The following is a 23,739-nucleotide window of genomic DNA, read 5'->3' as shown; positions in this document are numbered from 1 at the left end:
CTGTAAATGCCGTGCAACATTCGCTTCTCAGCTTCTGAAACTGATGATTTAGGCATTTAGCCTTGGATGCCATGGACTCCAGAAGAGCAACCGTGATAATAGGCATCTTTCCAGTTCCACTGCCATCTTCCCTATCCAAGAGCAAATGAACTACTTCAAGTTGTGTGCCAGAAAGAAGTGCTTGAACGTCCGCTCCACTAAAGCCTTTAGTCCTGTGAGATATAGCTTTCCAAGTTAACATTACTGGCCATTGGTAACTGCATGGAAACAGTCCAATTAGTAATTATGAAACATATGAATAATTGCAAATATTTTTCTTACTAATGATATATCATCTAGCAAGCACTGCAAAGATTAATAAAGAAAATACACCTGGTATCTTGCAGACTACTGATCAAGAGTTACAGACTTAGATTTCCAATCAATCACTCACTAAGACGTCTTGCTTTTCTAAAGAAAATAAAACAAACAATGACCTGAAACTCGCAATGCTAGCAATTGAAGACAAAGGCTAGATGAAATTATAGTTCACGTAGAGATGTCAAGTTAAAAAATCATTTCCACGTCGTGATTATTGTCAGTGACCCTCTTACCTATTGCAAAGGGCCGTCATAATTATCTGGACAATAAAACTACTCAGCACGATCTCAACCATGGTTTTTCCCTTTCATTTACTTCATTTTACTTGTTCTTAGAATGGGAAGAAGCAACAGAGAAAGAAACAAACAAAATGAAGTTCATTGATCTTCAAAGGGAGAATTAGAATGACCTTTGCATTGCTCCATATTTTCAATTCATAATTTAACAATAAAACAACGCAATAAACCAAGATAAAATGAAATATGAGCCAAGGTACAGTCACATTCTGAAGATGGGCAAGATGTAGTTTCAAGAGGACTTAGTTCAATTTTAAGTTAATACTTAATGCAGGGCAATCTCTTCTTCAGGCACTGCACCAGCATGACTGATAGTGATAGTGATTGAAATGTCATCCTATATATTACAATATTCAACATCACAAATATATATAAGCTTTTAAAATAGCACTTCTTATTCTTGTATACACACTAAAAGAACATATTTACGGCAAGGCATCTAAGTATAGGGCCACAGCAATCCCCTTACTGTACCAATTCCCTCGCCCCCTCCCGGCAAGCATATTACAACCCTATTAACACATAAGAACCGAGCAAACCCAGCAACACGTCATATAATAGAATGAGTGAAGGGTATGAGGTGCTAAGTTTTAAGCGATTGAGGAGCTCAGGAAAATAGAGCGGAAGAGCCAACGACTAACCTATAATTTTAAAAAAATGGACTAATTGTTCAAGAAATCTGAAATTTATTTGCCTCGACACCTTCAACCCCCACTATTGTGTATTTATAAGGTTCCAGGTGTTGCGACGGAACAACATCCACCAATTCCAAGATATTAATTCAAACATATGTCAACATGGAACAAGACAAATGTCAAAACCTGTAGAGTTCTTAAACTATTTGATTGACAACAAAGTTCATTTCCTCAAAAGAAGAAAGACTTTAGAACATATGTCGGTTTCTATCAACTTATGCTTTGTTTAATTCATTTATACAAAGAGAAAACCTGCATTGGTAATAGCTTTAGTAGAAAAGCAGATACATAACAACAATCTACCTTTGGTAACCACTTCCAACTCCAGCTCTTAAGATCATTCCAAAAACAAGAAGTCTAGCAAGTGGATCAAGGAATCTAACCCCCACTGGCAGGCCAAAGAAGTGTCCAATGTAGAAAGGGAAAAGGAGCAAAAAAGTGGAGACGTTGCAGTCCTGCCGAAGACCGGTGGAGAAAGCCGGGGGATGGTCGGAAAAGAGTCGTGGGGGTGAGGGGACTCCAATGTCGACGCTGGTCGCCGGCAACGGTGACGGACGGAGAGAAATTGAGCAGATTGGTTGAAAAAGGGGGTTAGTGTTGCAGTCTAAAGACGCGAGTGCGGGTGCGTGGGTGGTGGGAAAATGATGGAGTTGGGCTGCGACGGGCCGCCGGAACAGAAGTGGGTACCGGCAGTGGTCGCTTGCCAAAGTGCTTGGAAGTGAAAGATCAATTTTGTTGATGATGGAAGAGAGAGAGGGGAAAAACCCCTTTACTAGAGAGAAGAAATGTACACTTCCCAGAAACCCAATTGCGGAGAATCAATAACACAAAGGAAAATATTATTTCTTTTTTATCTCTTTATTTCTTGTTTTAAATCTATAATTTTCTGTTCCTTTCTTTCAAATTTTTTAATTCAATTTTTAGTAACAATTGCACAATTTCAACTTTATATAGCTTTTTGCGTGAAATTATTTTACATTAACATCATATTTTCAGTGAGAATACGTACATCATATTTTCAGTGAGAATACATAAAAAAAAAATACTTTTTTACTTTAATTATTATTTTAAAATTAAAAATTAAAAATAAAAGTATAAACAAACATGCATAAGAATAAGATTGTCCAAACTCGTCTTCTCTCAGAGTGAGCATGCCACCCACAAAAGGAGCTATCTGTGTAAATATACATAAATACAATATATATTAAATTATTTAAAATCTATAACGTTCTTTTTTTTTAACAATAGAAGATCAATGGTTATTAAAACAAGAGTATAATAGGCAACTCATTAAAAGTTATTGAACAGCCTGCTTAATTATTTCAAAGTTTCAGATCTAGATCTATTAACATGTTGCATATTTCAGAGACCAAATACAATAGAAAGGTTTTGGGGGTAGTTGATCATATCTTCACAGTAAATTACCAAATAAAACAATATTTGAGCTGGAGCTCATCACTTTCAATCTTACCCAAACTGACTAAAAAAAAAGAATATCACCAATAACGTCTATTGGAAGATTCGTTACAACAAAATATGACATCTTTTTCTGAATATTAAATTACTAAAAGATCCATTGAATTCTAAAAACCATCATATCTGTCAATTGTGTTTCACATATACTTGGTGTGCAAATTAGTTTTTAAAAAAAAAAATATGCTTTTCAATATTTAATTCATGTATCACATACATTTGGCATGTAAATTATTTCAGAACAATTCATGCTTTTCAAAAATTCATTTACACTCCATGTTTCCTGATAATCTGCAGTGTCACAACATTACCCACTAAATGTATTAAAACTCATGCACTATGCCTGATCAACCCACAAATTCAGAGCATATGATCTATTATCCTGGCGGTTCTATTACCTAGATCCAAACTAGACCCCACTATTAGCTGACCTTATCCTGCCCATCCTATGCGAGGGTATGGAAGAACTCCTTAATAAGCCTGCATCTACAGTGCAAAGCAGATCAAAGATACATGTGAAACGAAGATACAGAAATCTTCTCAGTAGCTTTAATTTTCTTAGGCCTAAATAAATCATTATTCACTTAGTATTCTCGCATGCTAATCAAAAAACTCACGAAACAATCACAATACCTCAAGAAAAGCTTTTAACAAGGACTTGTAAACTACTAATCCTTTTAGAGCTTTTCATTTTGGGGTGCATATTGTTTTTCCTTGTCCTTTTGAAGGAAACATGGAAGATCCCACAGCAAAGGGATTATGACCACAAAGAGATTATAAACACAAATATATTTCTGGAGAAATTAAACAAAATAGAACTCAGACCACCTTGAGCAACTTATCATATGAATTCAGAACATAATTTCTTTTGCTAATTATGCACCACTTCTGTCCCACAAGGTTGGTTAGGCATTTTATGTTAGTTCATTGCAAATGTTCTATACTTGGATATAAAGCCATTTATCATTTAATCTAAAGGCACCATCTGAATTTTCCAAACCACCATGCAGAAAAGGCAGTACGTGTTCACACAAATCATGATATGGTACAGACCTCAATTTGAAGAACCCGGCCAATTGCTGCTTCTGACTCATTCCAGTTCATCTGTGAACAAAGCCCATTTCTTCCCCCAGCTCGCCAATCAAGAAGGCCAAGAAGAACTTCCACAAGACCAACCCTACAACAATTATATGCCATGTTACTATTGCATGACACAGAGAACATGCAACAGTAGTTTTATCAGGATGCATATCCCAATAATATTCTAAAAACAGACTCAATCACCCACCCATATCTTAGCCCAGGTGACAGATAATTGCACGTTGTGGGCCGAAAATTACTTTGTATCTAATAAATACTAATTGCATGATTTGCATTACTTATGCACCCATCTTAGAAAATTTATCATGAAAACACAGATGAATTTATGCGCATTGTTGTTTCATTAACCACGTCTGCACATTTCACATGCACAACAATTCTACAACTTAGGGTCTAAAGAGATATTGATGCTCACTTGAGACCCTGTGCAACAAGTGCATCTCTTGCTCGATTCCCTGCAACTACAACACGCTTTAAGGTTTCAAGAGCTAGGATGCTTCCACCTTGCCAACCAATCGCGTTCGACAGAAGTGGAACTACCTGAAGAAAAAGCTCATCAGAACAATACCAAACTTAGCAACAGATGTTTAATCAGATAAACACATCTTTTGTATGATATTTTCTTGGAGGGGAAAAAAGGGGGGCTGCTTAAAACCACAGCATATCTAGGGTGTCCCAATACTAGTGGCTGCCATAGCTTCTGCACAGGTGGTGCTACCTGCAAGCTAATGTAGAACACGTAAACAATTAAGGCGAACTCGCTCCGGAGGAGTTTGTGAATTTTGTTGCGACGAACCATCCTCAGATACATAGGTTTCTGAAGCTATTGTTTCTCTGCTTGCTCCATGGGCTACTGCAGACATAAGTTTGGGCACATAACCAAGATATCCAACATGATCTGCAAGAGCGGGGTACATCCTGAGTAAAGAGACCGGGGAAGCAGAAAGAAGTAGAGGAAGTTCAGTGTCAACAGCTTGGCCATCATATTGTGAGGCGGCAACGGATGTAAGGTACTGATCCAGCAGCCCTTCAAGAAATCTCTTGGGATTTCTAAGTGGAAATTTGGGATCTTTCAGGAATAACCTAACATAGATCCCTCCAACCTAGACAGCAATACATGATGTAAGTCATTAAACAGAATTAGCGTTCTTTAGAACATCCATGTAATCAATCAAAAACAAAAGAGTACATCTGCAGCACACAGCAGTTATACCTGAGGTTCATTTCTCATCTCCTGTTGGCCATAGGCCTGCTCAGGTACATCCCAATCAACAACACGTCCTTTCACCTGTTCACGGTACAGATCCGAAGCCATAGTTGCTATTTGTGCAGACAACGATGCAGCCATTGCAGGAGTCCAGACTAGTTCAGGAGTTTTGTTGTTTGTTCAAGAGCAATCACAACTGCTTCACCAGGACCATCCCTGATTACCGAGACAAGGAAATCAGGCAGAAATCTTGCCAGACTTGTCGCCACTCTAGGCCCATGCATAGTCTGGCCAACAAGCTTCCCTAATAGCGAAGCTGCTGCGGCTCTTTGCTGCAACGGAATCTCTTCTACACAAAATTTCCATTTTAGAGCGCAAGATAGAATTCTTAAGAAACCGCTATCTATGAGATCAGCATACCTTGTATTGGCAAGAGAACTTCAAGAATGAAAACCAACCCTCCATGCTTTGCAGCTGCCCAAGCTAGCTCCGGCGTTGCTAAGGCATAGAGAACATGCAAAGCTCCTTCACGGCAGCTGGGAGATGAGTGAAGCAACTGTAATAAAACAAGCAGACCAGAGCTATCTGCGACCATTGCTTCCACACAAGGTGCATATGTAGTCAACCGTGACAAAACAAGTAGACATAGCTGAGGGATGTTGCTTGATGAAGAAACAGGAAGAGAAAAGCATTCAAAGAGGGGAATAGCTTCTCCTTTGTGGAGACCACTGAAGCTAAATTCAGATTCTTTGTCAACAAGTGCTGAAATTACAGAAATTACAGAAAAAAAGGTGTCAAGGGTGACTAAAAAAGTGTCAGACGAAAAACCACCAGACTTCTACCTGAAGGGATAGCAGACCGTATTGAAGATTTTCAACTAGTTCCAAATCCTCCCTCTCCAAGCTTTTCCCATCAAGTGATGCTGAAGAATCATCAGATGCTGCTCGGCAGATCCATCAGTGGTTACATCACTATTAACATGAGTATCCATGCTTGCAGCGGGTGCATTATGGACTAGAAGTGATATAAAATCAACAAGGGCAAGACAGAAGTCCTCAGGCTTAGTAATTTCAAAATCTGGTTGATCATTATAGACTCTCAAGTATACGTTGCCAATATAGAGCTCCTTAGATAATGCTTCATAAACAAAGGAATGCGAATCTTTAAGGTCATATGAACCATGATGACTAAGGCTTGGACACTGCTCTTCCAAAAATTTCAAAAGTTCTACTCAGGTGGAGGAATTCCAGATTATCTGTAAATGAAAGATCAAGTGAAACTATGTCATGATATCTGAGAGTCCCACAAGGTCATCAACTATGGCATAGAGCATATACAAATGGCCGTCACTTGGAACTACAGTATATGTGTTTAAAACATTTTCAATCTAGATAGTTAAGGAAAGTAACACCCACACCCCAATTATTATCAGAAAGACAACCTATATATAGATTAGAATTATAGCTTGCACATAATAGATACCCTTTTCTTAATCATTATGCAAAAAATAAAACCTTCAGGCTCGTGAAAAGAACTTCTGGTGCAAAAGCTTCTTTTCTTGTTTTTTTTTTTTTTTTATGGGGTGGGGAGGAGGAAAATGTGCAAATAGGTTTGCATATCAAACATAAGAAATGCATGGAAACTTCACAACTAGTCATAGATAGGAAGGGCATAGATTTTAAGGCCCAACACCAAATTTCTTTGATCAGACAAGATAGATAAGAAGATACTCTATTAGATGCAAACAAATAACCTCTTCCCTTAAAGAACCAATAGTTCACCTGCAAGAGATTCTTTGAATTAAATACTATGTCCAATGCAAAAGACAGTTCAAAGAAAATTAAGTTTTCTAAATTTAAATGCAGAACATCCAGAATACATTCACGCCACCACACCACCCGGATTTGCTAGTAAACAAGAAAATAGGGAAAAAAAAAAAATGAAACTTAAATCAGTTATAGAATCTTCATGACAACTACATACCAAGTTGTTAAAGCCAATTTGAAAACTTTTAATAACACAAACATGTAGAACATATTGCTTTCCTCTCTTTTTTCCCCCAATTATCTACTTCTAATAGAACCAACAAAGTACTTACAAAAGAAGAAGAAGCAAATATTGCCTACATATCAGAAAAGGTATGTTAAGAAGCCTGCCCCGTTATAGTGCTCTGAGTTTCACAACATTCAAAGAAAATATGCAGATATTGATGCAGGAAGATGAGGCAATGCTCAAGTGGCACCCAATACGTTTTTTCTTTGTCAAAATGCAAAATCTGCAGCATTTACCTCAGGGGACTCCAAGTTTGAGTTTAATGTGAATAGGAGGTCTTTTGCAAATTTATTTTTCAGCATGCTTGCAAGTTTAGGGGTTAGTAAAGCTCTAAGGGCATCAGCTGCAGCCTGATTGTAGGGTGTCGGGATCTCCTCGTCAACCAAACCACTAAGCCTTGACAAGGCATGAGATGCTTTTACAGCATGTATGTTTTTTGCTATTTGAACGCTAGTTCCAACACCATGTGCATCTGTCTTATCTGATTCCTCCGCCGTCGAATCATATTGGAGCAACAATGGTATAAGGTACCTGAACAAACAAAAAGTGACCCTATAAAATCACAAGTTTTTGAAATGGACCTGGATTCAAAAAAAAAAAAATCCACCTGAGAAAGACCATAACATCACGATAAAGCAGTTTGCAACAGTGGAGTGGTTTTTAAGATATAACAGGCACATAGCAGCTGATGCAGAGGCCTTCAAGTTCACAATGTTCATAAACCATAAACTTCCACAGTGCCACAGAATAAAGAAATTTTGTCTTTTAAAGAATAGTCACCATAAAGTACCTTCAACACAATAGTTCCAAGATTTTTGTTCAATTTTAAAATAAAAGTTGGACTCTCTTCGCAAGCAAATTGACTCGACAAAAGGTACCGAACAAATAAACATTAACTCTATGAACCCTCAAGTTTGTAAATGGGCCTCGATTCAAGTAACAGACCACAAGAGAAAACTATAACATCAAGGCACGGCAGTTTTTTGAGAAACATCGGACTGGTTTTTGTAAGATGTAACAGTCATGTGCCAGCTGATGCAGTGGCTTCAAAATTCAGATTGTTCATAAAGCTTAAGTTTTCACACTTCACGTAGAAAAAGTATATTCTGGCATTCAAAGAATAGTCACCACAAAGCATCTTCAACACTAGAGTTCCAACATTTTCTTCAATTTAAAAAAATAAAAATATGACCACCTTCACAAGCAAATAAGTTTTCTATACAAGCTCAGACAGAAACAGAGAAAATGCCAGCAACAAAGTCATCCACATGAGCACAAAGAGCATTATAAATAGACCAATATGGCTAGCTTCATTATTCAATATCCATATATGAGCTACAAAGAATTATATGGGCAAAAGAGTGAAAAGTAATGAACGAATAGAAACTAAGTCACTAAGCAATATGTCACTTGGAACCAGGTTAGGCGATAAATATAAAAGGACGGTCAAGAAATCCATAACAGAAACAGTAGTGTTCTGTGAACTTCCAGAAACTAGAATCTCATGCTAGAAAACTGATGAAAGCATAATTATAACAATATAATGATCTATCTTACCACAGTACACCAGCCTTCAGAAGGGCATTTTGAATTTCAGAGGAGATAGAAAGGTGAGCAATGGTCTGCAGGGCAGCATCAATAGCAGCAGGAACAAGCTCAAGTGCAGTGCAATGAACAATGTCATCAACTAATCCTGAAAATTCGAGCATCTCAGTTCTCGCACTTTCAAACTGACACAAAACTGGAAAGGTTCGCATTATGTTAGCGACAATAGTAGCCGACGGTTCAGTGGCAGGAGTTGTTGGTTGGACCACACACATGCAACGGGAAAGGAGGGTTGCAAGAAGAGGTATTCCACCATCTCTCACAAGCTCTTCACCATTCCATGATGAAGACTCGCACCTGAAAGTTAAATATGTGGAAATAGCATAAGCAAAAGTACATTTACAAAGTATTATCTAAAGAAGAATGATATGGAAATTAAAGGCAGATGATGAATTTACGTCAACCAAACAAGTTCCGAGGATGCAACTAGAAGATGTGCTTGATCAGAGGAAAGAAAATTGTTATCATCCTTGTCCACTGTAATGGCACTTAAGAGCATAGGATATCCAGCATATTTGAATGGCATCAATACATTCCCATATCGCCTACATAGAATACACTGGCCCTTTAAGAGAAGCAACAACCTCCAAGTCTGGGGACCTTGCAATCCTTGCATGGTCACCTAAGGAAGAGGAATAAGAAAGCAGTAGATCACTAAAAAGAAAATATGAAACATGGAACTCAAATATGAAGAAATACAACCAATTAAAGAGGATTGCATTCCGGCCAAAGACATGCCTCATAAAAACCCTCATATGTAGGGTTCAACTTAGGAATTTTGTCCAACTTTGCTGATCATATTCCAAGAAGTTTACTGATTGCAGAATGAAATATTAGATGCAGGCAACAAAACCAAAGGGAAACATATGTAAGTAGTCCAAACCTCATAGGAAAGCCCTATGATTTACATTTTCACTCTTCCGCAAAAGCCACTTAGATTTATATATTTAAATTTATTTCTTGGTCCACACCTTAAATTGAGGTAGTATCATATCTAAGAATTAAATATACATATATATAGTCCCGTGTCCTTCCTAGTTCCAAGATATATTTAAAACCAATACCGATATCCATTTATATGTGTAAAAAAGCATTTGGCTCATCTTGACAGCATAAATACCTTTAGAGCAGTTTCTACCAGTCAAATAAACAGCTTAATTGTGAAAACGGTGTCTAAACAAGTCGACTAATTCATTTGAAATAAGATCTGGCAGCTTATAAGATCCCTTCTCTATATGTTCTTTCTTTTGCTCAAGCTTAATCATATAGTCTCCGTTTTTTATGAGTAACGACAGATCCTCACACAGGATCAAGGAATTTGGCATACCTGCAAGCACTCATAAGCATTCTGCACTGCCAGAAACTTCTCCCTCCCTTTAGGATTTTTGTCTGAATGATACTTCATTGCAAGTTTCCTATACTGTCTCTTGAGCTTTTCCTCATCAATATACTCAATCTGCTTTGATATATCAGGTATCTCCTCAACTGACTCAAAACTTGGTTTCTTAGGGGCGTCGTCTCTGGATACTTCATCAATGGAAATCTCTAGTATCTTGCAAGCTTCTTCTTCAGAAAGGTCCATTGGCCTTCAAGTTAACTCTTCTCTCCACATTACTAGCAATGATTGCAAAAACTCAACATGTTCAACAATAGGCCAATTAGGAAATCTAATTTCATCACATAAGTTTCGAAGATAATAACGATGACACCACATTTCATCTTTCAGCTCTGGATATGTCACTGGTGGCATTGGAGCATAGTCATATAAGGAATGAAAATGCTGTGACAATTTCTGAGGGAAATCACCAAGATGCTGAAGAACCTAATCAAATAAAACTGAGAGTTAAATGCAGCACTTATTTGCATTGAGGATGACTCAAGTACCACCATGTTTTAGAATGTAAATACTAAATGTTAACAAAAGATGCTTGGGGTGAAAGACAAGTAGCAAACTCCAGTTGCAGATTCAGGGCTACCTGACGGATCAGATTTTCTGCTCGCATCTTGTGTGTCCAAATAATATCAGGAGTGTCAGAATCAGAAACCATTGCTGCGGCAAAAGCAACTGGGCCACTATGTTCCAGTACATAAAGCAATGACTCAGGTAAGAGGCCGCCCAAAACACTTCATTTCGCCAAAGGTAGAGAAGAGGAAACTGCAGCTTCCTCACCACCATGAAAAGCTTGATAAACATGAGTCATTGAGAAGAGTTGGGCAATTGGAAGAAGATTAGATCCAGGGTAAGCCAGAGCAAAAGAAAATGTGCCTGTACTGTATAGTCGGATCATTGCTTTTGGGTTCCTAGTAACTATAGCTTTCAGCCAAGCAGCAACAGCATCAACAATAGTTGGTTCACCAGAAAGCATTGCCTGCACATAAGAAATAGAGGAAAGAGTTTGGTTCATTAACTGAAGCTCTGAAATTGAGAAACAATGTGCATATTGAGGGAGCCACCATCGAGCCACTGCCTAGTTCAGCTTAAAAACAAAAGAAAAAATAACGAAAACATCTCAAACCTGTATGGAAGGCAAAGAAAGGAACAAAAGTTACCCCACTTCCAAAGTGAAAGTGTTATAATATAATTACCATGAAAAGGCACAAGAGCATATGAAAAGTTGCATCGTTAAAACACCTGGAGTTTAAGGATACTAGTAAACGTGGATATCCTAAGTGCATATTACAGGGAAACTATATCTTAGTTTAAGGAGGTGCAATAGTTCCAGTGACCCTTCTACAGTTGTTTGCTCAATCAGTCTCCAATGTGTATCACATGTGACGATAAGCATAAATACCGGACAACTGACTCCCATTTTAAATGGCTTGCAAGGCAACCGGTTTATTGTAGGATAAAGCTCTGATCCTATTTTACTCTATGTGCCACACATCAATCTTTTATGTAACCAAGCTCATAACCAAAGGAATGCTTTAAGGGGCCCAGTGCTTTATGTACGTGAAAGAATGGCCTGCTCATTGAAGCGAGTAAAGATTGAGGGAAGGGAAAAACAAAATGAACAGCCCTTCATAATTCTTTTGAACCAACTTGTACCAGATCTACGTACAAGCAAAATTTAGAACTCTTTTAACAGAAGTCGGAAATGCTGTACCCCACCCTCGCATATCCATCAAGCATACACAACTATAGGTAGGTGTATCAAGTAAAGACTCCTTCCATGTCATTATTTGTCCCTTTGGCGCAGGAAAAACAGAAATTTCTCTACCATAGATATCCTATTTAAATAACAAAGTAAATAAGAAAGAACCTCGTTCAGTAACTAATTAATAATATATTTAGTCTAAGAAATGTAGATGATCATAAGAGCGAAAAATTCTTCGTTATCACAGTACAAATTACTTTATTTCATATTCTGTGGCGAAAAACTGCAACAGAATGATCATGATCGCAGTCTGTAGTCCAGTAATTAGTCTCTATAGAAACTAGATACTAATTCAACTCCATCAGTTCAGCAGTAGTTTGATATATAAACAACACTTCAGTGCTATTGAAGATCCCCCAAGATCCGCAAAGAGCTAGAGTAGTTCAATACAAGTCAGCAGACATGATGGAAACAGGAAGCACAAAGTTCATGGTGATCCTGATTGGCATCACGGTACCATTCTGGATGATACAGGTATAGACAAAAGGATACCAATTCAAGGCCTAAACCCAATGAACTCCAATTCTCAAATTGAACAGCCTGCTTAATTATTTCAAAGTTTCAGATCTAGATCTATTAACAAGTTGCATATTTCAGAGACCAAATGCAATAGAAGGGTTTTGGGGGTAGCTGATCATAAACCAATCTTGACTAGCATAATCATTCATGATACATGTACTCACAGAGCTTCACAACTCAGTAAATTACTAAATTAAACAATACTTGAGCACGGGCTTATCACTTTCAATCTTACCCAAACTGACTAAAAAAAAGTAATATCACTAATAACGTCTAAATAAGACCAAACTGTATAGAATATCCTAAATGTAGCATCAAACATCCCATCCCACAACAACGGACCAGAGCATTGTCCAAATAGTTAGATGCCAAAATCCCAGAGATTGCAATTGCATGCTCATGTACATAAGTTCAACAATGTACATAGCAACAGGCATATCATAATTCGAGAAAGGAATAGTAAAAGAATATGGGGACAGTATGTCTACTGTTGTAGACGATTTTAGTATATTGCCATTATTGCACTCAAAAAATCAAAACCATCAAGCATCCTCTAAAATGCTCTGATACTTTATGACTTAGAGATATCCACCAAATTACCTTCATTTAGCACCAACTAACATGCATCATTCTACCGCACACAGTAATTAGCATTCCAATTGTGATCAAAAGTCATATATTACATAAATGAAGCAATTATTTGCATATATTTCAATTTTAAATAATAATTATTATCTTACCATAAGTTTCTGCACAGGGGCATAACAAGAAAAGGAATGCCGGTAAAATACTAAATTTCCAAGAGACCATTTCTGCGTGATACCAGAAGAGGATCACACATAAGAAAAGAAAACAAACCTAGAACATAACGAGACTGCAAGATCATATGATAACTGGAAGCGAGACACCATTGGAGGACACCTAATAGCTGCACTATGTATTGCAGCTTCTCTTGCAACACTCGACGATTCAATATTAGCCATATCAGCAGCATCTCCACAATAATATCCTAAAACAATAAGATCGAATAAACAGAATAAGCACTTTAATTTCAGATATTGATATTAAATAACTTCTCTAGATAGATCAACATAAATATCGATAGGAATTAAAAGCCAGTACAAGCGACTTACCAGGACTAAACCCCGAGTGATAAGCTCTTGGGAAGTGACAACAAATTCTCGAGCTTTTTGCACCAGTAGTCAAGAAAAACATTGATTTAAGAGAGTGACTTACAATGCAACCAAAGATTAAATCACTAACGATGCAGAGCAACAAAAAGTAACACAGACCTAATTACAAATGATGGTATCTAATTGTATCTGTTGATTTTCAATGGATAAGAAAATCCCTAGCAGAATGCTAAGTCCTCAAAGGTACCTAAGATTTTTACAGTACTTATGTTCCATATATTCTTCTCATGATGTAATCTTTTTTTCATTTAAAACACCTTGCTGTGAGCTCATAACTCAATACCACCCAATATCTATTGTCGAATATGGACTTGAATTTTACTCCTTCAACACTTCAAGAGCATAAAAAGATAAATGCAGGAGAGCACTAACACACCTAGCCCCTCGAAAGAATAGCTCGCACTACCAATGAACTAATGAATGGGTTCTGCATAAGAGTGTAGGGGACAAATGGTAAAGATGATATGATAGCATATAAATAGTCACCTGCACCACGGAACACCAGCACTAAGAAGCACATCCAGGGACATCATCTGGTGTTCTCACCAAGTGTAGCAAATGTAACTGAAAGATATCTGATGAACTTCATTAAAGAGTTTAACAGAAGATGGAACACAAAAAAGGAATCTGATTTTATTATCAATTATTAGTTAACAATGATTCCCAACCTCACATACCTAGATAAACCGCATTCATGGGCCAGTATAGATTAGAAGTGAAAATTTATAATACTTGTCTATATGCACCATGGTAGACTTCTTTAACTCTTACATGCAAGCACATACATTTTCCTTTTAAGGGGCGGTCATGTAAGATGCACTTACTGCTATATACTGAACTTGCACCCTCACCCTGCTGGGATGGCAATCTAAAGGGAATAATTCATTAAGATTAAAGAAAACTATAATAATATAGAATTTAAATATTGTTGATACAAGGCCAGAATCTATCTCCTCCTCCTCCCAACCAAAAATAGTAGTCACATAAGAAAAGGCATGCCAAAGTAGAGGATTTTACACAAAAAAAAATTCAGCACCAAGAAATGTGACAATTTTTTAATAAATCAACAAAGAAAAGAAAGGACTGCCGCAATGTCATTAAAGTTATTGCCTCCAACAGAATGAAATACTATGTGCACATAATCTCAAAACACAAACGCCGCAATACATTATGCAAATGCTAACTTATCATAATGAGGGTAAGAGGCCAATCACATCACAACACTTCGTTTTGCCAAGTATAGAGGAGGACAATCAAGCTTCCACAAAATCTATAGATTTCAAAGTGTTATCATCCTCGATGCTAACACAATACCCTTTTATCTCCTCACATCTACCTAGTCGGGATGGATTTCGCTTTTCTTTCTTTTCTTTGGACACTAATGAATTTTTTTTCTTTTTTCTTCCCCTTTTGCTGTAGTCACGGCTTTTATCTTCTTTTTTTTTCCTTTGTTTTTGCCCGCGACATGTGTTCTTTAGGCCGTTTTCCGGTCTTTTGACGCGAATGACAACACTTGTGGTGAAGGCACCCGGTTACTCATCCAAAATACGTCGCATTCTGGCCTTTTGACGCGAATGACAACACTTGTGGTGAAGGCACCCGGTTACTCAACCAAAAGACGTTTTACCTAAAGTGCTTTGCATACTCATAGCTCCGGCCACCGTTTTACGTGAATAACAACATTTGTGATGAAGTTACCCAGTTACTAAGTGACCTAAACCAGCGGAGTAGATGTAATTTCCTTTTTCTTACTTTTCTTTCTTTCTTTCTTTTTTTTCTGGAAGGGGAAGGGCCTTTGAATTTTTCAAAATGGATGCATGTCCCATGTTAGGGATATAAGGATCAATCGGGTAGAGTTTTAGCAAACAAATATGATCTCACAAGAATCCTAAGATTTAGTAGAAGCAAAGATATTCCAACTCTCTTTCAAAGCAATTCAAAATGCATGAAATTATGCCACGACTCCACAGTTAATCAAGCAACAATCACATAACGCTAGTGCACATTCATGTCTCAATCTTATAACTTCCTAAATCACATTTATTTGTCAAATTACTAAAAAATAATATAAACGGAAGTAGTTTGATAGTAACTGGCAAAAGAAAACAAAACAAAAACAGTTTGATAGGATAACAAAAGATGAACAAAAATTTAAAAAAAGGTTACCCTCTGGTTCCTATGTGTTAATTAACACTACATATATGTCATGGGAATTCTTTACTTTTGAAATGGTTTTATCCCATTTGGGAGGTGAATTGGGCTGTTCAAATCAAAATTAGAATATGAGAAGTTTCATGTAATTTCAATTAAACCAAGAGTCCAATCCTAAAATGCTAAACAATTACGGACATCCCGACAACAAAATGTCTCACAGAGCTTGATATACCACAAAGAACACAATACACGTCGTTTACTTGAATGAGATAACATAAAAGCACAACCAAATTAAACAAGATGAGAAACACCCACACCACAGTAGTAAAGTAATTGAAAACCACTAAAAAAGCATCCAACACTATTTATCAAAGGAACAAACTTGCCATAGATAAAAAGAAAATCACAACCCCATAATGTAGATGATAAATATCAAGAACTCAAGATAACAATGCAAACATATAAAGGAATGCTTGATGGATGAAATGAAGAGTGAAAGCCAAGAAAATGATCAACTGTTTACCACCATTATCACTTTGCAAAGACTTTCTAGTTTCTGTGTCATTGTTTTCAAAGACGTCTTTGCCACCTCATACACCTTCATCCAGCATGCATGAAGACATAAGAAAAACAGATAATTTTGAAATTCCACAACCAAACTGCATGTTCACAAGAGGAATTAGTGTACTGTGCATCATTCGCTATTGTTGGATAAATAAATTACAAATAGAACTTACTTCTAAAGTCTTCATGAATCCTCAAGCTCTACCGCCTTCTTGGACCATTCCTCCGAACCTTCCTTAAACGAGTGTACAAGCTTGGTTACAATGTGGTCCAGAAACATTGAAACACAAAGACGTTGACAAATGCATTAGATGTGGCAAATGTCTACACACACACACATATATATATATGAACAACCAATGCATTGCTTAAAGAGATAAGTAGTTGTTAAGACGAAGCCTTAACCAACCATCAATCATGAACTTATAAGGGCATCATACAACTAAGAACAACATGAATCATTACATACACACAAAGTCACAAACACAGCCAAAAGTGACACTCTTATAAACAAGACCGTCGTGCTTTGTTATATTGATCGCCAGCATGGTAAGTCCTCAAAGGTACCTAAAAGATTTTGACAATACTTATGTTCCATTTATTCTCCTCCCAATGTCATTGTGCTACTAGTGCTTAACTTAATACCACCCAATCTCCATGCCCAAATATTATACTCCTTCAACCCTTGAACAACATTAAAAAGATAAACATAGGACGAGGACCAGCCCACCCATCCACTCAAAAGAATAGCTAGCACTACCAATGAACTAATGAATCGGTTCGCATAAGTTTCAGATCTATTAACAAGTTGAATATTTTTAGAAAAAAAAAAATGGTAGCTGATCATAATTCAATCTTGAGTAGCATAATCATTCATGATACATGTACTCACAAAGCTCCACAACTCAGTAAATTACCAAATGAACATATTTGAGCAGAAGCTCATCAGCTTCAATATTACCCAAACTGACTAAATACAGGAATATCACGAATAACGTCTACATAAGACCAAACTGTACAGAAAATCCTAATTTGAGGATTGTTCAAACAGCAGAACAGCCTCGCACTCACAATATGGTATTAGATGATGAATGTATTCAACTTGGAAAGGAGACTGAACTGTTCGTGGTAATAACCAACAATGATAAACTGTGAAGGACCTTAAAACCATCAGAAATTGAAGCTGGTTCTTGAATTAGAAGATAAAGAGGGATGAAAATTGGATTTGGACAGGTCAAGGGGACCAAACATCATAAAAGAAAAAGTGGCTTCCATTAAAACTTCATGTAATAGAATTCATCATTCAAAAAGAACTAGCATGGTTCTGAAAATTAACTGATACAAGTCATAAGAAAAGCGGAAATCTCTGCTCACCAGATGCATACGAGATTATTTGCCTTTTCAATGGTGAAATATAATGAGCCCCTTGGAAGGCAGCAGGGCGCAGTGCATTGAGTGGTCTGAAATCAACGGAATATGCCTTCTGAAAGCCATCCAGAATTGCCATCATTGTCGAGTTTGCAGGTCTCCTGTCTGATTTATATCCTCTTAGCAATGACACCTGAGCAACCATGGAACGCTCATGATTTAGATAAATGTTCATGTCTTACAAATTGTCATATCGTAAGAGCTGGAATAACAAAGGAAGATTAAGGGATAATTATACAGGCACATACCCTCAGGTTTGGGTATTACGGATTAAACGAAAAAAAGAAAAAAAAAAAAAGAGGGAAAGGCCTATGAAGCATGATAATAAAGATCTATGAAGCACTTTATTCTCCACAACACACCTAAATGAAAACCACAAACAAGATTATCTGTGAACATTACAGGTTTCATCACAGAAGGAGACAGCTGCAGAATTGTGCTTACCCTAGTATTTCTTTGTTAATGTCTCTGGCATTGTACCTTGTATATCCAAAGCCAGTGTAATCCCAAACCTAGAAGAAGACATTCATCAAATTCAGATGTAAACTGTTCCAACAATCCTTAGCAACTTTTTTCTAATTTTAAGTAGAAGAAAATTACTGACCATATGATATTATATAGAGCAAGTTAAACACATTAGGATTGTCAAAGCAAAAATTAAATAAAAGAAGCACTAGAAAGCAAGATAAAGATGACATGTAAGATGGAGGGAGAAAGTATTTGCAAGGAAGTGAGAGCAAACTTAGGACATCAACAGAGAGTATTCCAGTATTCCTTCTTTATCTATCAATATATGAACAATGAGAAAATATTGGGCCAAGAAGGATTGTTCAAACAGCAGTAACATTTCGCAATACCATAATTTGAGGCCTCCTCCTCGCTCTGTCTCTCCCCCCTGCTTTTCTTGGTTTTCTTTAGTCTATTCTTTTGGGTGAGAAATGAACACAAGAAAAAAGAAATGAAGGTGAGAGGGTTTCACCATGTGAGTGTCGGTGGGGTTTGATGATGGGGAGAAAATGGTGGTTTAAGGGTTTTTACCAGCGGGGTTTTCCTTTCTTGGATTTGTACCCACATTCGCAGCTGCTTCTCCCGCAGGTGCTGCCGTACCATCACATTCGAACCTTTGACTCGGCCATACCACCATGAACTTCACCTGCTTTCTTTAACTTTTTTCCTCGAAGAAGTGAACAGAGGACAAGGGAAATGGTTTGATGGTGGGGTTGGGTGAGGGTATTTTGGCGGTGGGAGGACGGAACTGCGGCGTCTCTCCTTCGCCGGCTTTGGCTTTCTTGGAGGGAGAAAATGAGGGGTATTGTTTGAGGTGTGAGAAGAAGAATTGCAAGAGGTGTGACGGCCTTCCTCGTACCTGCAACATCACCCACTTGCCTCATCTGCTTCTCCACATTCAGCAACATCTCAATTTTCGCCTCCAAATCTCCGCCACCATTTTCCTACAAAATTAAACCAAAACATTCGATAAATCACAGCACGAGATACAAAATGGGTAAGCCAACAATATTGTATAAGCTAATTGGAAATCAGGAATGCCATTTGCTTACCATTTCGATCGAATAGATACGACCAATTGGGGAATTTTTCGTGCATCGATGAAAAACAAAACCCTAGAGAGAGGGAGAGAAAGAGGAGAGAGTTGAAATATGGTTTACCATGCGACCATCTTACCACTAATAAAACTTTTACAAAATTATAAAATTTTTATTATACATTTTGACCCCTGACTTACGTTTATTATAACAAAAGTCCCCGTAAAAAAATAATTTAGTGTTGACAGAACAAAACACCCTTTTAACATATTTTTATATTTTTTGTTTCACTTCCTAAGTATATTTAATTAAAAAATCTCTCTCAAAACTACTTTTAGTAATTTTAAAATTTTTACTGAAATTTATATTTAAACAATAATGTTCAAAATGTATAGCTTTATATAAACTATATAATACATAAAAAAAAGTTTACAAGTTCAATATGAAAATATGTTTTACAAAGAAAATTATTTACAAGCTCAATTTAATTTTATAAAAAAGTATATTATATAACTTATAATTTTTATATTAAATTACATGCATAAATATTTAAAATATAGCAGTCTGAATTATATAGCCCATACTATAAGAACCTTGCCAAGAAATAGCAATATTGTATGATAAGCTTAAGAAGAATCCATCATCACTCATAAAATATTTTTTTTGGGTAAAGGTAAGTTTCATTATGTAGAAATAGTACAGTACAACAGTGAATCGGTTATCCCTCGATAGGCCAAGGGATACGCTATAGTCTATAGAGAGCACATGTACTAATGGAACTAGAGATATTAATACTCAAAATTCTCTGCCTAACATCATCGATAATGAAAGAAGCCAATACATTTGCCGTATGCTCAGTTTGTTGGAACCGTCTGCAGTTTCTTTCACGCCATAAGTGGTAAACGAATGATCCAAGGAACGCTCGGTATGCAGCATTGATGATATGCTTCCCTCTCCATTTTCTCGCTGCCCATTCCACATCCGTTGCCCATGCTCGATTGGGCCAGGAAAATCGAATAATTTCTCGTATTGCTGAAAGGCATCTTCTGCTGAAGCGACATTGGAAGAATAAATGAGAATGTGTCTCAACTGCATCCTCATCACAAAGTATACATCCTCTCATGTGTATGAGCCATGGTTTGTCCGTCGTTGGTAATTTTTCCTAAATAGCCATCCATAAGATAAAAGTATGCCGTGGAATCTTCAACGAACCCGAAAGTAGTGAAGACCAGCCTACTTTTGGTCCAGTCGGGCTGATAAGTCGGTACAGAGCTTGGGCGGTGAGTCGCCCATCCAGAAAACGCCAAATGATTCTATCATCTCCTTCATGAATCTGGGGTAATGTATTGATAATCTGAAGGCATTTCAAATCTGTGATGATGGGCCAGTGCCATTGGCTCTCATCAATAACTGTATGGAGCTTGGTGGAACCGTCTAGCCCAAGTAATCTCGGTCCTTTTGGAAATCTAGTGATCAGGGGTCCAAGGTGATGCCATGGATCCTTCCAAAGATAGAAGGTCCTACCATCACCAATATGAAACTCCACCATTGGTTGGATAAGTCTGCGTAGACGAAGTAGCTTTCTCCAACCCCACGATCCTCCCTTCTTGTCAACTGTCCAAATGGAATTATTTCGTAGTCATCCGAGCTGTAGCCACTCAATCCAAATAGACGTTCGGTCACATCTAATGACATCACACAGTTTCATTGTCATTAGGGCTCGGTTGAGAATACCAATATCTTTAATTCCTTGGCCCCCTTCCCCAACTGGCTTGCAAACACATCACTTATAAAAAATAATAAAATATTATATAACTTATATATTTTTATATTAAATTACATGCACAAATATTTAAAATATAGCATATCATCACTCATAAAATAATAAAATTACAAGTTCAATATGAAAATATGTTTACAAAGAAAATTATTTACAAGCTCAATTTAATTTTATAAAAAAATATGTTATATAACTTATATATTTTTATATTAAATTACATGCACAAATATTTAAAATATAGCATATCATCACTCATAAAATAATAAAATATTATAGATTAATTATATCAACAAAGTAGCATATTTTATAGTACGTATACATAAATGTTCAAAATAATTTTTTAGATGATGTTGACAATTCCTCTAGAAAAAAACTTCACTATATATAACAATACAAAATAAAAATTATGTAAATCTTTTAAAAATTATATAAAATAAATGAATTGAAAATTTATAGAGTTTATTCAAATTATCATACTAATTACAAAAATTATAAATTTTGGATAATATTTATTTTAAATAAAAAATTATAATAATTCAGATTACATTTTTTGGTGATGACTATAATAAACATATTTTTGAGGGTGCAAACAATAAGGGTATTTTTGTTATAAAATTTTTGGTCCATATTATGAGAGAGTTTGTTATATTTTATAGTTTAAAGGGGTATATATGACGATTTTATGTATACTTTAGGTGTGGAAAGTGCATTTGACCCAAAATTTTATTTTATTTTATTTGACATTTTCAATCGAAGATTTTTACAATCAAAACTAGTCTAGTAAGTTCCTTTCACTATTTTTTTTTTATATTTATACATTTGGTTGTTTTTGTTATAAATGTTATTAACTCAAGTTTTTATATATATATATATTTTATTTTGTTGTGAAAATATGTCATAGCAAAATAATATTGCTATTGTTATTTATTTTAGAGGTCAACGGATTGATTCATATGATTATCAGTTATGATCACTCTTTAGTCATATTTATGAAAATATATATTTTTTTGGGTAAATATAAATTTAATTAACTAAATAAAAATAGTACAACACTGTGTTCATGAGTTGGTCTCTCCCGTGACAAACCATGGGATATGCCATAGTCTGTATAAGGCACATGTGCTAACCGAGTAAGCTAGATTAATACTAAGTATCCTCTGCTTTACATCATTAACAATCAAGGAGGCCAAAGTGGTCACTGTTCTTTGTTGATGCTCGAATCGTCTTAGATTCCTCTCCCTCCAAATATGGTAAACACAAGAAGCTAGCAATGCTCTATAAGCAAGGTTGACAATGTGCTTGACCCTCCATTTTTGTGCTGCCCAATCAATGTCATTTGCCCAATCTCGGTTGGGCCATGGAAATCGAACCAATTTGCGGATCTCGGAAAGGCACCGTCTACTATATCGGCATTGGAAGAAAAGGTGAGTATGATTCTCCATCGCCCCATCACACAAGACACAATCACCAAGATGAGATAGCCATGGTTTGCCCGTCGTTGGGAGTTTGCCAAGAATTGCCATCCATAAAATGAAGAGGTGACAAGGGATCTTACAGGAGCCCAAAAGTAGTGAAGCCCAGTCTACTTTCGTCCCTGGTGGATCAAATAATCTAGTAAGGGCCTTAGTTGAGGGTTGTCCACCGTCCACTCTCCAAATAATACTGTCTGCTTCTCCATGGATTGGAGGTAGTACATGAGTTATTTCGAGGCACTCGAAATCCGTGATAGTGGGCCATCGCAATTCACCTCCACAAATGATCGAGCTAAGCTTGGTCGACAAATCCAGTCCCAATAGGTTCGGAGCGCGTGGGAATCTATCAATAAGTGGCCTAAGAGGGTGCTATGGATCCTGCCATATATAGAAACTCGTTTCCATCTCCAATACAGTAATCCACCACTGGGCGAATGTAACTTCGAAGACGTAGCAATTTCTTCCAACCCCATGAACCCTATCATCCCGTACTGTCCAAACAGAGGTGTTTTGTAACCGACTAGCGTACAACCAGTCCACCCAAATTGATGTCCTCTCGCATCAGATTACATCACAGAGTTTCTTGCTCATTAATGCCTGATTTAATGCAACATCCCTGATTCCTTGGCCTCCCTCCTTAACAGGCCGACACACGTCATTCCATGCTACCTTTGCGTATCCACTGTTCCCCGTTCCTTTCCATAAGAAAGCTTGTAGTCTTTTCTCAATTTCTTTAATGATTTTCTTCGGCAAAATGAATGCAGAGGCCCAATAAACACCAAGTGATGTGAGCACAGATTTTAGAATTTGCACTCTTCCGGCATATGAAAGTGCAAGCCCCTCCCACCCAGCAACACGTTGGTCAATTTTTGTCAATAACAGTTGGCAATCCGAAAAAGACAATTTAGAAAATAGGAGAGGAAGACCAAGGTACCTCATCGGCAGTTGCCCTTCCTGGAACACAAGTAAAGTCAGCATATCTTCTCTCAGTCCCTGTGTTGACCCTGAGATGATAAGATGACTCTTTTGGACGTTCAACTTCAGCCCTGACCATCCAGCAAATCGATCAAGTCCCATTTTGAAAACACCGATGGATGTAATGTCAGCCTTGCTTAACAATTGTAGGTCGTCAGCGAACCCA

General features: G+C 36.9%; 1 protein-coding gene, 2 long non-coding RNA genes and 1 pseudogene across 4 annotated transcripts; all 4 read right to left on the bottom strand.

Annotated features, from left to right (window-relative positions):
* Positions 1-4,336: 4,336 nt before the first annotated feature.
* Positions 4,337-13,069, bottom strand: LOC105160112 (dnaJ homolog subfamily C GRV2-like; annotated as a pseudogene). Its single transcript, XR_016066746.1, has 11 exons — positions 13,064-13,069; positions 10,766-11,158; positions 10,117-10,611; positions 9,188-9,411; positions 8,742-9,086; positions 7,421-7,715; positions 5,975-6,387; positions 5,553-5,894; positions 5,139-5,481; positions 4,618-5,028; positions 4,337-4,465 (listed from the first exon to the last, which is right to left on the bottom strand). The product of XR_016066746.1 is annotated as a dnaJ homolog subfamily C GRV2-like (transcript).
* Positions 13,070-13,327: 258 nt separating this feature from the next.
* On the bottom strand, positions 13,328-16,623 carry LOC148787238 (uncharacterized). The gene is made up of 3 exons (XR_016066916.1): positions 14,143-16,623; positions 13,597-13,649; positions 13,328-13,472 (listed from the first exon to the last, which is right to left on the bottom strand). It is a non-coding gene; the product is annotated as an uncharacterized LOC148787238 (long non-coding RNA).
* Positions 16,624-17,548: 925 nt separating this feature from the next.
* LOC105159788 (uncharacterized) lies at positions 17,549-19,451 on the bottom strand. Its single transcript, XR_016066992.1, has 4 exons — positions 19,362-19,451; positions 18,660-19,253; positions 18,247-18,314; positions 17,549-17,935 (listed from the first exon to the last, which is right to left on the bottom strand). It is a non-coding gene; the product is annotated as an uncharacterized LOC105159788 (long non-coding RNA).
* Positions 19,452-22,184: 2,733 nt separating this feature from the next.
* Positions 22,185-22,649, bottom strand: LOC148787237 (uncharacterized). The gene has a single exon (XM_088883546.1). It carries the CDS (start codon positions 22,647-22,649, stop codon positions 22,185-22,187), a length of 465 nt encoding a protein of 154 aa, XP_088739672.1.
* Positions 22,650-23,739: the final 1,090 nt, after the last annotated feature.

The sequence above is a fragment of the Sesamum indicum genome, linkage group LG8 (genome assembly GCF_026168435.1).
Source record: "Sesamum indicum cultivar Baizhima isolate 11 linkage group LG8, ASM2616843v1, whole genome shotgun sequence".
NCBI lineage: Eukaryota > Viridiplantae > Streptophyta > Magnoliopsida > Lamiales > Pedaliaceae > Sesamum > Sesamum indicum.
Note: the sequence above shows the minus strand (reverse complement) of the source record. Positions and strands in the feature narration are given on the sequence as shown.

Coding starts and splice junctions, on each gene's coding strand:
- LOC148787237 (XM_088883546.1), bottom strand. CDS start 22,649: ATGGCAATTCTTGGCAAACTCCCAACGACGGGCAAACCATGGCTATCT.